Source organism: Octopus sinensis, linkage group LG8 (genome assembly GCF_006345805.1).
Source record: "Octopus sinensis linkage group LG8, ASM634580v1, whole genome shotgun sequence".
Taxonomy (NCBI): domain Eukaryota; kingdom Metazoa; phylum Mollusca; class Cephalopoda; order Octopoda; family Octopodidae; genus Octopus; species Octopus sinensis.
The window spans coordinates 55,782,164-55,798,934 of NC_043004.1; the positions used below are offsets into that span (position 1 = coordinate 55,782,164).

Here is a 16,771-nt window from a genome sequence, read left to right on the forward strand (position 1 = left end):
TCCTTAGTCATTGTGCTTGAATGGTTCAGCTTCCTGAGGTCATTCTTCAGTACATCATTGTATGTATATATGTGGAGGCGCAATGGCCTAGTGGTTAGGGCAGCGGACTCGCTGTCGTAGGATCGCGGTTTCGATTCCCAGACCGGGCGTTGTGAGTGTTTATTGAGCAAAAACACCTAAAAGCTCCACGAGGCTCCGGCAGGGGGTGGTGATCCCTGCTGTACTCTTTCACCACTCTTTCTTCTGTTGGCCTGCTCGCTTAGCCAGCGGGGTGGCATCATTTGAAGGCTAAAACAATGCGAACGCATTGTGACCAGCGATGTGTAACAACATCTGAAGAACTCAGAAGGTTTCACTTCCAGCCAGGCCTTTTGCGAGACCGTCAAAACCAGAAACTTTTCAGCACTCCCTTATGCACAAACACACACACATACATGTATATATCTATGTGTGTGTCTTTGTGTCTGTGTTTGTCACCCTATCATTGCTTGACAACTAGTGTTGGTGTGTTTGTGTCCCCATAACTTAGTGGTTTGGCAGAAGAGACCAATAGAATAAGTATAAGGCTTTGAAAAAAAAAGTACAGGGGTCGATTCATAAATTCAAGGCAGTGCCCCAAAATGGCTGCAGTCTAAAGACTGAAACAAATAAAAGCTAAAAGATAAAATAATAAAGATATTTTACTTAGCTCTTCGTTACATTTAAAATTAACTGAAATAAATACAGAGTGCCTCAACTGAAGTATGGTAACAAAAGGAATATACAGGACTCAGTTGTTTGATCAAGTGAATTACCTGCCCTTGAATTAACATAAAAGTGGATGAGCATTCTATAGACGTGTACATTTACTGTAATGCTAGGCAGAATCAGAGATGAACAGTGTGTGTATGACGAGGCTGTATCTTTGAATTACAGGTACAAGCCATCCAACAAGTTTCTATGCAGTCTCCATCTATCCAGTTTCATATGAAAGGTATGGGTTGACCTGAGACTATAGGAAATGACACTTGTCCAAGATGCCAATCAGTGAGATCATATATGTATAGTAAGCTACATATAATGAGATCAGGAAATGGTTGTTCACACACACTAAGACATATATGCACTGCATACATACAGCGATATATAAACACAATCATATACATAGACATAGATATTTACATATAGAAAATAATGATTTTTAATATTGGCAGAGAGCAAGACATTCTAGTTTTTCTTTGAGAAGGGAAAAGGAAGGGTTACTTGATTTCATTAACCCTTGTGTTTGATTAGTATTTAATTTAGATGACACTCAGAAAAATGAAAGGTAAAACACCCTTGACAGATTTGAACCCAGAATGTAAAAGGTTGTATGAAAACATTACTGCTTGTGCCAAAAAAACAAATACATCCAATACATACATACAGTAGGTCCTACAAATAGACACAAATGCATATATACAGATACATATTATAATATATGCAACCGATCAAAAAGAATGAAAAAAAGACTTAACATAGACACACATATATGATCACATAAAGAAGTGCTTTTTACAATGAGCTTAATATTCAAATTCATATTTTTCTGTTATAGTATTTATCCTGATTACAAATTGATCATCACTTAACTTTAGTGGCTAATTCTTAGGTGGCTTGGCAAGAATCCAGAACAGATTAGTCTCAGCCTTCTTTTCTCTTCCTGTCACTCCCTGTAATACTCTTGTCTTCCTCCTCCCACCACCATCACCACCACCACTCCATTTCTGTAACAGACACATACTTCATCGGAAGTAGCGTCTCCAATATTTTGAGCTAAGCAACACACAGTGGTTTCCAAGATTAATTTCTGACATTATGTGCTGTCTGCGTTAATTTTAGTTATCTTAGCCTACTTCTGGCATTGAGAGGAAATGATTCTTTGGCACAATTTAGATTGAAAATTTGAAGAGGGAAATAACAAAAAAAAAAAATGTTTTGCAAACAAACCCAGAACTGTACAGTTATAGATATGTTTTATGAGTTCTCCATCCCCAGTGTGAAGATAAAAAAAAACTTGCTATACATCAGTGCTGGTGGCACATAAGAGAACCATCCGAACGTGGCCGTTGCCAGTGCCGCCTTGACTGGCTTCCGTGCCGGTGGCACGTAAAAGGCACCATCCGATCGTGGCCGTTGCCAGCCTCGCCTGGCCTCCGTGCCAGTGGCACGTAAAAAGCACCATCCGACTGTGGCCATTTGCCAGACTTGTCTGGCACCTGTGCAGGTGGCACGTAAAAAGCACCCACTACACTCATGGAGTGGTTGGCGTTAGGAAGGGCATCCAGCCGTAGAAACGATGATGATAATATGATGATGTGTGAGGTTAAGAACTGCTCATATCTGACACTTTTACAAACTCCAGGACTGTTGATGCCATCTTTGATAGAAATATAAGGGGGAGCTAATTGAGTAGATGATTTTCATGTTCACATTAAATCCTTGGGCTGGTAGGAAAATATAACTTTTTACATTTATTTTTATTGTATATCAATGGATGAAGGGCAAGTGCACAAAATATTCATAGGGGCCTTTGGGACTGCTGGTTTGACAGGAAGGCAGAAACTACAATTGACTGGTTACTGCTATGGGAAAAAGTTAACGAGGACATTAAGCCTTCATCAGGTCAGTGACCTGACTTAAATACTTGCAACAGAATTGATACTGATGAAGGGGTAGTCATGTTAAGCATGGTGCTGGATTAATTCTGCAGCAAATGAAAATTTACAGTTGATTTAGTAGACTCCCACATAGTTTCAATCTATCCAATTTCACTAAGAAAGTTTTCAGTGATCAAAGGTAATGATCATCTTTATCGTTTAATGTCTGCTTTCCATACTGGTATGGAATAAATGGTTTGGCTGGAACTGGTAGGCCAGAACATTTGTCTGTTTTGGCTTGACTTCTATGACTGGATGCCCTTCCTGATGCGAACCACTTTACAGAGTGTACTAGGTGTTTTTTATGCGCCGCCAGTGGTGACAGAAAACAGAATCCAGAACTATGATTGCAAAGTGAATTTCTTGGAGGAGGAGGAGGAGGAGAGAGAGAGAGAGATTAGTCATCATCATCACACCAAAACGTTGATTGTATGGTCAATATAGATTTAATAGTTTAGCCCCTACACAATATCTGACACCCTAGTTCTTGCTACACAAGATTTGATACTATTGTCCCTGCACAAAAGTTGACACTACACAAGCAGAAAGTGAGATAAATATCTATTTAACCAAAGCATTTATTTAACTGCAAAAGCAGTGCAAAAAAAGAGATAGATAGACAGATAGAGAGAGAGGGTGAGAGAGTAAGAGAGAGAGAGAAGGGGCAGGGATGATGTATGGTTAGGTAATTTGAAAGAGTGTAGAGGCGTTCTAGGGAAAGGGAGAATGGTATGGTTGTGGAGAAGAGATAATTTGGCGTTTTAACCCTTTAGCATTCATATTATTCTGTCAAATGTGATGTTTGTTTATTTATATTCTTTTACTCTTTTTCTTGTTTCAGTCAGTTGACTGCGGCCATGCTGGAGCACGACCTTTAGTCGAGCAACTCGATCCTGGGACTTATTCTTTGTAAGCCCAGTACTTATTCTATCGGTCTCTTTTACCGAACCACTAAGTGACGGGGACGTAAACACACCAGCATCGGTTGTCAAGCAATGCTAGGGGAACAATCGCAGACACACAAACACATACACACATATATATATATATACATATTTACGATGGGTTTCTTTCAGTTTCCGTCTACCAAATCCACTCACAAGGCTTTGGTCGGCCTGAAGCGATTGTAGAAGACACTTGCCCAACATGCCACGCAGTGGGACTGAACCCGGAACCATGTGGTTGGTTAGCAAGCTACTTACCACACAGCCACTCCTGTGCCTGTTTTGAATTAATCATGCATTATCTCATAGCTTTGAGATTTTGAGGATATACTTGTATGTTTTAAGAATGACATTATAGGGTAGGTGAGTGAGGTAAAATCTGGCCAGTTTAAATGCTAAGGGTTAAAAGGGTAGATCAATGTAAAATGTAGGCAGTGATGATTGCATTAAGAATGAAGGACGAATATATCATGTGAAACAGTTCTGGGCAATAAGCAGGATAAGTGATATCAAGGAAAAGCCATTGAAGCATGCAGTTCTGTTCAGATATAATTACAGCAGCAGAATGCTGCAGTTAAAGAGATGGTGCATGGTGGGGATGTTCCAAAAGAGGGAAATGGGTGAGGAGCCCCAGTTGTGCACATATATAAATCAGTGGTTTTCAACCAGGGTTCCGCCAGTACAGTCCAGGGGTTCCGCAAAAAGTTACAAAACTGCTAAAATCAGTAGTAATTTTTAATTTTCCTGTGCAGATATGTGTGCATAAGACTATTAAATTATTGCACAGGGTTCCCCGAGCCAGTGGAATGTTTCCTTGGGGTTCCGCTCCAGCAAAAAGTTTGAAAAGCACTGATATAAATATATAGGTGCAGGAGTGGTTGTGTGGTAAGAAGCTTGGTTCCCAACCATATGGTTTGGGGTTCAGTCCCACTGCGTGGCACCTCGGGCAAGTGTCTTCTACTATAGCCTCAGGCCAATTAAAGCCTTGTGAGTTGATTTGGTAGACGGAAACTGAAAAAAGCCCGTTGTATAAATATATATATATGTATATATTTGTGTGTATGTCCGTGTTTGTAACCCTTCTATGCTTGACAGCTGATGTTGGTGTGTCTACATCCCCGTAACTTAGCAATTCAGCAAAAGAGACCGACAGAATAAGTACTAGACTTACAAAGAATCAGTCCTGGGGTCGATTTGTTCAACTAAAGGTAGTGCTCTAGCATGGCCACAGTCAAATGACTGAAACAAGTAAAAGAATATATCTTCATCATCATTGTTGCTTAACGTCTGCTTTCCATGCTGGCATGGACTGGACAGTTTGACTGAGGGCTGGCCAGCGAGAAGGCTGCACCAGGGTCCAATCTGATCTGGCGAAGTTACTATAGCTGGATGCCCTTCCTAACGCCAACCACGCTGAGATGAAATAGAGGGGGAAATATCATCACATGATGTGGAAGATAACTGGAGGTTCTGTGGATGGTGCAAAGTTCCTTCTTAATCCAAGGTATATATATATATTATATATATATATATACACACACATACACATTGTACTTTAAGAATTTTAGTTTCCCTAAGACGGACAGGTCTTCTAAAGAACTACACATTGCCTGTATTCTTGGTTTTTTGTCATTTCTCTTATAAGGTCCAAGATCCTATGATCAATGTTCATAATTTCTTCCAATGTTTTCTTAAGTTTCTCTCTTTCATAAGCTCCTTCCATATTAAATGATCAGCACTTCTTTATTTGGTTGCCCTCACCCGTACACATCACATGTCCATACTAGTGCAACCTTCTTTCTTGTACACTACATTTGATTCTGCTTATGCCCAGTTTTTCTCTTGACACATTTGTACTTCGTCATTCATACACACTTACATTGCACAACCACACTAGCTTCATTTCTTTCCAATTTTGGTGGTCCTCTGCATTCAAGGCCCATGTTTCACAACCGTGCAGTATCACAATGTATGTGTGCGTTTTTGTCTTGTTTTAACATCACACAATAATTGTAAATGAGCCTCACCATCATATAAGTGGTGGTGTTTTTATCAATCTTCTGTGAAGACATATCTGGCCATGGAAAATATTAACTTGCTCAGAAACAGGTAATGACTGATGACAGAAAAGGGCATTTGCACTGTAAAAAATCGGTCTTATAGAGTAATGCAAGCACGGAAAAGTGGATGTCAACATGATGATGATGAGGACTATATGTGTCACAACCTAATAAAATGAAATATCAGATGAACAATAAATTCTACAAATGGTCAGATTACATCAGACTAACATGTTAACCAGTGGGACAGAGAAATGTTCCATTGATAAATAAACAAGCCACATTTTATGGCATATTTTCACTTACCTGTAGCGGTAATAGCTGACGAGTATTCTTTCTCTTATTATTCCTTCTATTTTCATATCGGTCACGAGCAGCATCACACCGTACAAGAACAAAGATTCACACTGCAAAAAATGAAAAGACATAAGTTTGTTGAACACAGATTATAATCTGTTAGTAACAGATTGAGGGAAGGAGAGCACATGCATGCACACACTCTTTTATGCACATTTTAGGCGCAGGAGTGGCTGTGTGGTAAGTAGCTTGTTTACCAACCACATGGTTCCGGGTTCAGTCCCACTGCATGGCACCTTGGGCAAGTGCCTTCTACTATAGTCTCGGGCCGACCAAAGCCTTGTGAGTGGATTTGGTAGACGGAAACTGAAAGAAGCCCGTCGTATATATGTATATATATATATGTGTGTTTGTCCCCCTAGCATTGCTTGACAACCGATGCTGGTGTGTTTATGTCCCCGTTACTTAGCGATTCGGCAAAAGAGACCGATAGAATAAGTACTGGGCTTACAAAAGAATAAGTCCCTGGTCGAGTTGCTCGATTAAAGGCGGTGCTCCAGCATGGCCGCAGTCAACTGACTGAAACAAGTAAAAGAGTAAAGATATACAGCATATACATATATACACAAAGGTGATTATTTAAATGTTAAGAAGAGGCACCTTGCTGTACACAAGATCAGTCTTCCACAGCAAAATTGATACTAGTAATGGTGCCGTATAAAAAGCATTGGTGTTGGTTCAACACGAAAGGCACCCAGTACACTCTGTGGAGTGGTTGGCATTATGAAAAGCATCCAGTTATAGAAACCATGCCAGAACAGACAATGGAACCTGGTATGGTCCCTGGTTTTACCAGTTCTAGTCGAACCGTCCAACTAATGCCAGCATGGAAAGTGGACATTAGATAATGATTATGATGAAGGTTTAGCCTGTACCATTAAAACTGGTACTTAACTAATACTTCATTTTATCAACCTTGAAAGAATATAAGGTTAAGTTCACCTTGATAGGATTAGAACTCACAATGTAAAGATTCAGAAGAAACACTATAAAGTATTTTGTTTAGAACTCTAAGAATTCTATCAGTCCACTGCTCTGCAAGAAATGGAATAATAAAATAAAAAATGGTCAAAATTTTAAAGAACTTGGAAAAAATCATCAACTATTTTAGAATGACTGTAACAAAGATCACAATCAGACAGTTGCAGGTAACTGAGGGAATGGACAATACAAGTTATGCGTGGAGGCCTGTCACAGATATGTGTGTATGTGTGTGTATATATACAGGGTGCGATGAGTAAATTGTTACCATTTAAAATTTAAAATTTCACGCATGTGCATTGTTTGTTTTTGATTTTGTCGACTACACAGTATAGTAGGGTCCGTTGGGCACCATCTGTGAGAAAAACAGCACCATGACGCAATTCACTCTACCAGAAATTTGGAAATGACATGCTGTACTACTTGGCATTCATGCTAGAAGTGATAAAAATCATGTCGAGAGTGGTAAAAATCAAACATCCAGTCAGCATCATGGTGTTTAGAGTGATCACTAGTGATGGTGACATTATGCCTCCATTCATCTTCCCACACAGCCTCAGATCCAACATGGAGGCCTACATCAAGTGCCTGGAGGAGGTAGTGCTGCCCTGGGTCAAGAGGGTGGCTGCTGGAAGACTACATCTGGCAACAGGATTCTGTACCATGCCAACAAGCAGGAGAATCCAGTCATGGCTGTCAGGTAATTTCTGCAATCACATCACCCCTAACATCTGGCCACCTAACTCACCAGACTGCAACCTCCTTGAGTATTATATGTGGAGAATAGTTCAGCAAGAGACAAAAGATGAACTGAAGGCAAGTATTATGGCAGCATTCATCAACTTAAACAAGGAGACCGTCCAGAAGAGTTGCAAAAGATTCCAAAGCTGTCTGGAGGCCGTGGTTGCAGCCAATGGTGATTTTATTGAATAGATTTACTCTTTACTATTTCAAGATATTTTTATGTAATTTTGGTAAATATATCTGTTAAAATGAGATATCAGTGTTATTTTCATTTTTGCATAATTTAGATGACAGTTTATTCACAGCATCTTGTGTGTGTGTATATATATATATATATATATAGAACACACATACACACACACACATATAGATATGACACGGTTACATACAGTTCCCCTGTATGAAATTCACTCACAATGCATTAGTTGGCCCAAGACAACAGTAGAAGACACTTGCCTAAAGTGCTGTGCAATGGAATTGAACCTTAAACCATGTGGTTGGAAAGTGAGCATATTAACAATGAAGTTTTCATATCTGTCTGTCTGCCAGCTTGTCTGTCTGTCTGTCTGTCTGCATGTATGTATATATATGTGTGTGTGTGTGTGTCTATCTATCTATCTATCTTTATATATATATATACAGTTGTGGCCAAAATGTTCAGAACGGCATTGTTTTCGCCAGAAAAGTAGGTATAAGTTTTTATCAAAGTTGTTTTGTGTTCTATAATTTTCACAGACAATAAATACGATATTAATTGTTATTGTCTGAGATATTGGTGTAATTTGAGGGGATAATACAAAAGTTATGAATGATTTAGTGATTTACTGCAAAACCCATGGCGGCCAAAATGATCAGAACAGTTGAAAAAATAACAAAATAATCAAAAATGACAAAGAATACTGGAATTATTTAATATCTAGTGTGAAGCCCTTTAGCTTCAATCACACTTTGACATCTTTGACTGCATGAGGAAATAAAATTTTCAATTTCTTGCTGGGTGATCTTATTCCATTCTTTCCGAAGGGCATTCCATAATTGCTCGGTTGTTTTAGGATTTCTGGCTTTCGAACGTTCTCCTAAAATATTCCACACATTTTCAATAGGATTGAGATCTGGGCTTTGAGCAGGCCAATCCATAATAATAACCTTTTCAGCCTTGAGGAAGTTCATGACCACCTTAGCCTTGTGACATGGGGCATTGTCCTGCATGAATATGGGTGGTCGCTTAGTTGAATTTCTCAGCACAAGCAAGACATGATCTTTTACAAGTTGTTTATAAACTCCTGCATTTACCTTTCCATGTAATCGCACCAAAGAGCCCACACCATGTCCAGATATCATCCCCCAAACCATGACACTTCCTCCACCGAATTTAACACTAGTCTTAAGGCATTTAGGCGACAATTTTTCACCTACTTTTCAACGAACGTACCTTTTCCCATCTGAGCCAAATAACATAAACTTAGATTCATCACTGAAATGCACCGTTTGCCATTTTTCTTGAGACCACAACACATGTTCGGTTGCAAAGGTAAGACGACAGTTTTTATTTTTGCAGCTGATCAGTGGCTTCACTGCAGGTGCTCTTGCTTGTAGGTCATGTTCAACTAAACGACGAGACACAGTTTTTCGAGATAAAGTTTTCTTCAGTATTTCTTGGGAAATGCTCATTTCCCAAGAAACAGCAGCAGCAGTTTTAAATCTGTCCTTTTTAACCAACTTTACCATAGCACAATCTTCTCTCTTGGTCGTTTTTCTTGGCCTACCTGTAGACTTTCTTGCTTCACACAAACCACAATCATTGAAGACCTTAAGAATACCGTGAACAACACTTTTTGACTTGTTAACAATCTCTACAATAGACCCAATACTTAAATTATCCTTCTTTCGAAGCTTAATAATCTGCTGACGAATTGGTAACGGAGTAAGTGGCATTATATTAACAAAGTACACTGCAGATATTCTTACTAATATTTAGTAAACGAACCATCACGTAAACAAATTCAAAACATTAGAGTTCACCGGTTAAATATACTAAAACACGGAGTAAAAGCAACCGTTCTGATCATTTTGGCCGCCATGGGTTTTGCAGTAAATCACTAAATCATCCATAACTTTTGTATTATCCTCTCAAATTACACCAACATCTCGGACAATAACAATATCGTATTTATTGTCTGTGAAAATTATAGAATATAAAACAACTTTGATAAAAACTTATACCTACTTTTCTGGCGAAAACAATGCCGTTCTGAACATTTTGGCCGCAACTGTATATCATCATCATCATCATCATCATCATTTAACGTCCGCTTTCCATGCTAGCATGGGTTGGACGGTTCAACTGGGGTCTGGGGAGCCCGAAAGCTGCACCAGTCCAGTCAGATCTGGCAGTGTTTCTACAGCTGGATGCCCTTCCTAACGCCAACCACTCCGAGAGTGTAGTGGGTGATTTTATGTGCCACCGACACAGGTGCCAGACGAGGCTGGCAAACGGCCACGCTCGGATGGTGTTTTTTATGTGCCACCGACACAGGTGCCAGACGAGGCTGGCAGATGGCCACGCTCGGATGGTGTTTTTATGTGCCACCGACACAGGTGCCAGATGAGGCTGGCAAACGGCCACGATCGGATGGTGTTTGTTACGTGCCCACAGCACGGAGGCCAGTCGATGCGGTACTGGCTACGGCCACGTTCGGATGGTTTTCTTGTGTGCCACGTGCCACCGGCACTGGTACCACAAAGATACAATTCCATTGATGTTCATCTATTTTGATTTGTTTTGATTTTCACTTGCCTCAACAGGTCTTCACAAGTGTCACAAGAAGGAAGGTATGCACAGGTGGACTGACTACGTCCCAGGTAGGGGCCACAGGTTATGGCCTGACTAGTCTTGCCGGGTCTTCGGATGGTGTTTTTATGTGCCACCGACACAGGTGCCAGATGAGGCTGGCGAACGGCCACGATCGGATGGTGTTTGTTACGTGCCCACAGCACGGAGGCCAGTCGGTGCGGTACTGGCTACGGCCACGTTCGGATGGTTTTCTTGTGTGCCACCGGCACTGGTACCACAAAGATACAATTCCATTAATGTTCATCTATTTTGATTTATTTGATTTGATTTGATTTGATTTGTTTTGATTTCATTTTGATTTTCACTTGCCTCAACAGGCCTTCACAAGTATCACAATGGTGTTTGTTACGTGCCCACAGCACGGAGGCCGGTCGATGCGGAACTGGCTACGGCCACGTTCGGATGGTTCTCTTGTGTGCCACCGGCACTGGTACCACAAAGATACAGATTCCATTGATGTATATATATATATATATATATATATATATATATACATACATACATAGACATTGCAGCATCAAGTCAAATGGGGTTTGATTGGCTCAGATCTGTAGTAAAAGTAACTTGCCTTAGTTGCCTCATAATGGGACTGAACCCCTACCACATAGTGTGGAAGTTAACTTCTTAACTACACAACCATGTCTATCAACACACAGACATGCACATATATCTTTTATTCTTTTGTTTGACTGTGGCCATGCTGCAGCGCCACCTTAAGAAGTTTTAGTTGAAGAGATCAACTCCCAGGACTTATTCTTTGTAAGCCTAGTACTTATTCTATTGGTCTCTTTTGCTGAACCGCTAAGTTACAGTGACATAAACACACCAACATTGGTTGCCAAGTGATGGTGGTGGCAGTGTTGGGGGACAAGCACAGACTCAAACACACAAATACACGCGCACACATGAGAGGCTTCTTTCAGTTTCTGTCTACCAAACCCAACTCACAAAGCTGTGGTTGGCCTGAGACTCTAGTAGAAGGCACTTACCCAAGGTGCCACACAATGGGACTGAACCTGGAACCATGTGGTTGGGAAGTAAGCTTCTTACCACACAGCCACACCTGCACCTATATATACATATACATACACACACACACACATATATACACCAGTCTTCTCATATTACTCTTTCTTTCACTTGTTTCAGTCATTTTGACTGCGGTCATGCTGGAGCACCGCCTTTAGTCGAGCAACTCAACCCCGGGACTTATTCTTTGTAAGCCCAGTACTTATTCTATCAGTCTCTTTTGCCGAACCGCTAAGTGACGGGGACATAAACACACCACCATCGGTTGTCAAGCAATGCTAGGGGACAAACACAAGCATACATGCACACATATATATATACATATATACGACGTGCTTCTTTCAGTTTCCGTCTACCAAATCCACTCACAAGGCTTTGGTCGGCCCGAGGCTATAGTAGAAGACACTTGCCCAAAGTGCCACACAGTGGGACTGAACCTGGAACCATGTGGTTGGTAAGCAAGCTACTTACCACACAGCCACTCCTGTTTTTAATTCAATTTTAAACTGATATTCTAACTTGACAGGAAACCATGAGGTTCTTTCTCTTTGACTTTATGGTCTCCATCATTCAGATGCACACAGATAAAAACTGCTAATCGTATTTCCAACACCGCCTCTTTGCTCTCACTAGGATGCTGCCTAATGTTGCATCATGTTTACTGCTGCAAAGGAAGCACAATGTAAACAGGCAAGTTGAAAGACACCACTGAAATGTTTTATGGAGCCAGAAGAAACCAAGAATTGATTTATTTCTCTGGGTCACCCCAAGACAATCAATGGCAAATAAAAACAAACAAAATGTGTATATATATATATATCTGAATCACAATGATACCACAAAGTACAAAATGGGTGTTAACTCAGAGATGATGGTGTTGATAATGATAATGGTAGCGTTGATGATGGTGGTATTGATGATGATGATGATGGTGGTATTGATGATGATGATGATGGTGATGATGATGATGATGTCAGTGGCGATAATACATATCATTTTCGCTTGTGTATCGTTCATTCCTTTAATGTTTTTCTGTTCTCGTTTTATTTTATTTTAGTTTTGCTTAATTTCCCATGATGCAATACAGAGTAGAGAGTAGATAATAGTTTCATAATATATAATGACAAAATAAAAAAAAATTTTTTAATGAAAAAAAATATAGTAAAAAACAAAAACAAAGATGATATACTAAAAAAAATTTATCCAAATTCCTGCCAATACACCAAGAGTATGTAGTATTTGGTATGTAAGATTTTCTTTTCACCTATCAATCATCAACAAACAGCTTGGTTAAGTTGCTATTTTCTGTTCAATGTCTCACTGCAGAAAGTCTTGGAGAAATTCCAATCATCTTTTGTTATTTTTTCTTTCATTTTTTTTTTCTAAGTTTACATTACTATAATTGTTATTAATATTATTTTTGTTATTATTGTTGTTATTGTTTTTCCACTATTGCTGTAAGCCATTGTTTTGTCACTTGAATGTAATGAGATCTAAATTATTTTATAAAAAAAAAAGTGCTCTTTCTCTATGTTTTTTGTTTTCAATTTATTCTAAGCCTCACGATAAATTGCAATTGAGAAAAAATTTCACATGAGAGCAGAAAGAGAAAAAAGTCTCATGATATTTGTATATATATTTGCGTAATTTAAAAAAATAATAATTTTGCAGTCAGTTTTTTTACTGAATGGATCAATGAATTTTCTTATGGCAGTGACAAACCATAGGTGTGGCAGTATAGCTAAGATATTTGCTTCCCAACCACATGGTTTTGGAGTCAGAACCACTGAGTGGCACCTTGGGCAACTATCTTCTACTAAAGCCTTGAGCTATTCAAAGCTTTGTCAATAGATAAGGTAGACATAAAGAAGCCTGCCATATGATATATATATATATATATATATATATATATATATATATTTATACATATATATATATATAATATATATATATATATTTATACATATATATATATATATAATATATATATATATATATATATATATATATATACATATATACATACACATATATATAATGTATAAATACATATATACATATACATACATATATATATATATATATATATATTCGTAAAAACGGTAAGATAACAAAAGAAAGAAAGAGACCTAGCGTTTTTTCAGATGGCCAAATAACTGAAGAGATGGTGTTGTGGATTTCCACTTCGGCATCTGAAACTCAGAGTTTTATCTTGACTATTGAGTAATTGTAACATATTATTTTATAGATATATATATAATATATATATATTTATACATATATATATAATGTACATATACATATATAATGATATATATATATATAGATATTGTAGATATAGAGTAAAAGAGTAAAAGAGTATATATCATCGTTTAATGTCCGTTCTCCATGCTAGCATGGGTTGGACGGTTCGACCGGGGATCTGGGAAGCCAGAAGGCTGCACCAGGCTCCGGTCTTATCTGGCAATGTTTCTACAGCTGGATGCCCTTCCTAACGCCAACCACTCCGTGAGTGTAGTGGGTGCCTTTTACGTGCCACCTGCACTGGTGCCAGGCGAGGCTGGCATCGGCCACGGTCGGATTGGTGCATTTTACGTGCCACCTGCACGGAAGCCAGTCGAGGCGGCACTGGCTTTGGCCACGATTCGGATGGTGCTTTTTACGTGCCACCGACACGGAAGCCAGTCGAGGCGGCGCTGGCATCGGCCACAATTCGGATAGTGCTTTTTACATATCTCCAGTCCAGGGGTCCTGGCATCTGCCGGGTGCCAGTCATAGGATTGGTTCAATTTCGATTCCGATTTCTCTTGCCCCAACAGGTCTTCGCAAGCAAAGGGGGGTAGGCATAGGTGCCTGTCGTCGGATTAGGTTCGATATCGACTTCGCTTGCCTCAACAGGTCTTTGTGTGTCCAAGGGAGGAAAGGCATGCATAAGTGGGCTGGACTCACTAGTCCTGCCTGGTCTTTTCACGCACAGCATATTTCCAAAGGTCTCGGTCGCTGGTCATTTCCTCAGTGAGACCCAAAGTTCGAAGGTCGTGCTTCACCACCTCGTCCCAAGTTTTGCTGGGTCTACCTCTTCCACGGGTTCCCTCCACTGTTAGGGATTGGCACTTTTTCACACATCTATCTTCATCCATTCTCGCCACATGACCATACCAGCGCAATCGTCTCTCTTGCACACCACAACTGATGCTCCGGGTAGAGGTTGGGATCCACCAAGATTCAGTCCTCAGCCCCCTCCTATTTATGATAGTCCTCCAGGCAATAACGGAGGAATTCAAGACAGGATGCCCCTGGGAGCTCCTCTATGCTGATGACCTTGCTCTAATTGCTGAGTCACTATCAGAACTGGAGAAGAAGTTTCAGGTGTGGAAGCAAGGTTTAGAATCGAAGGGCCTTAGAGTCAATCTAGCTAAAACCAAAGTCGTAATAAGTAGGAAGGTAGACAAATCACAAACGCCTTCAGGTAGATGGCCCAGCTCGATTTGTAGAAAAGGCGTAGGTAGGAACTCTATAAGATGCACCAAGTGTAAGCTATGGACACATAAGAGGTGCAGTAATGTCAAAGGAAGGCTAACTAGGAATATAGCTTTTGTATGTGGCAGATGCTCTGGTGCAAAAAACACTGAAAATGCGCAGAGACCATCTTTCGCCACATTCCAGGAATAAAAACTAGAAATAGTTGATAGTTTCCGTTACCTAGGTGATCAAGTCAGTAGCGGGGGCGGGTGTACCGGAAGTATAACTGCTAGAGTAAGAATAGCCTGGGCAAAGTTCAGAGAGCTCTTACCTCTGCTGGTGACAAAAGGCCTCTCGCTCAGAGTAAAAGGCAGACTGTATGATGCATGTGTACGAACAGCCATGCTACATGGCAGTGAAAGATGGGCCATGACTGCTGAGGATATGCGTAAGCTTGCAAGAAATGAAGCCAGTATGCTCCAATGGATGTGTAATGTCAGTGTTCATACCCAACAGAGTGTAAGTTCCTTGAGAGAAAAGTTGAACCTAAGAAGCATCAGATGTGGTGTGCAAGAGAGACGTCTACGCTGGTATGGACACGTGGTAAGAATGGATGAAGATAGTTGTGTGAAAAAGTGCCACACCCTAGCGGTTGAGGGAACCTGTGGAAGAGGTAGACCCAGGAAAACCTGGGATGAGGTGGTGATACATGACCTTTGAAATTTAGATCTCACTGAGGAAATGACCAGAGACCGAGACCTTTGGAAGTATGCTGCGCGTGAGAAGACCCGGCAGGACAAGTGAGGCCATAACCCGTGGCCCCTACCTGGGACGTAGTCAGTCCACCTGTGCATACCTTCCTTCTTGGGACACATAACTCTACTTGTGAAGACCTGTTGAGGCAAGTGAAAATCAAAGAATCAAAAATCAAATCAAAATCGAAATCGATCAACATCAATGGAATTTGAAGTTTGTGGTACCAGTGCCGGTGGCACATAAGAGAACAGTCTGAACATGGTCGTAGCCAGCACTGCATCAAATGGCCTCCGTGCTGGTGGCATGTAACAAACACCATCTGATTGTGGCCGTGCCAGCCTCACCTGGCCTCCATGCCGGTGGCAGGTAAAAAGCACCATCCGAGCATAGCCGTTCGCAAGCCTCGCCTGGCACCTGCGTCGGTGGCACATAAAAAGCACCCACTACACTCACGGAGTGGTTGGCGTTAGGAAGGGCATCCAGCTGTAGAAACACTGCCAGATCTGACTGACCTGTTGCAGCCTTCGGGCTTCCAAGACCCCAGTTGAACCGTCCAACCCATGCTAGCATGGAAAGCGGATGTTAAACGATGATGATGATGTATATATATATGTATATATATATATATATATATATATATAATGTATATATATAGTTATACAAAGATGAATACAGGTGTGTAAGCAACAAACAGGTGTATTAGTGTAACGCTCAGGAAGGTGAGAAAGTCTTTTACGTTTCGAGCCTACGCACTTCAACAGAAAGGAACATGAGAAAATAAACAGAGAGAGAATAAAAAAAAGAAAGCTTTAGAAGCTAGTAATCAATGTATATTTATATTTTATATATATATATAAGATGTGTATACATATATATATATATATATATATATATATATATATATAA

At 40.1% G+C, this 16,771-nt stretch overlaps 1 protein-coding gene across 2 annotated transcripts in view; it reads right to left on the bottom strand.

Annotated features, from left to right (window-relative positions):
• The window catches only part of LOC115215174 (WASH complex subunit 5), a 229,346-nt gene that overhangs the window by 116,767 nt on the left and 95,808 nt on the right, over nt 1-16,771 (bottom strand). For both annotated transcript variants that reach the window (XM_029784356.2, XM_036505410.1), the window contains exon 5: nt 5,989-6,089. In XM_029784356.2, the coding sequence (XP_029640216.1) occupies nt 5,989-6,089 (101 nt within the window). The remainder of the gene's footprint in view (nt 1-5,988; nt 6,090-16,771) is intronic.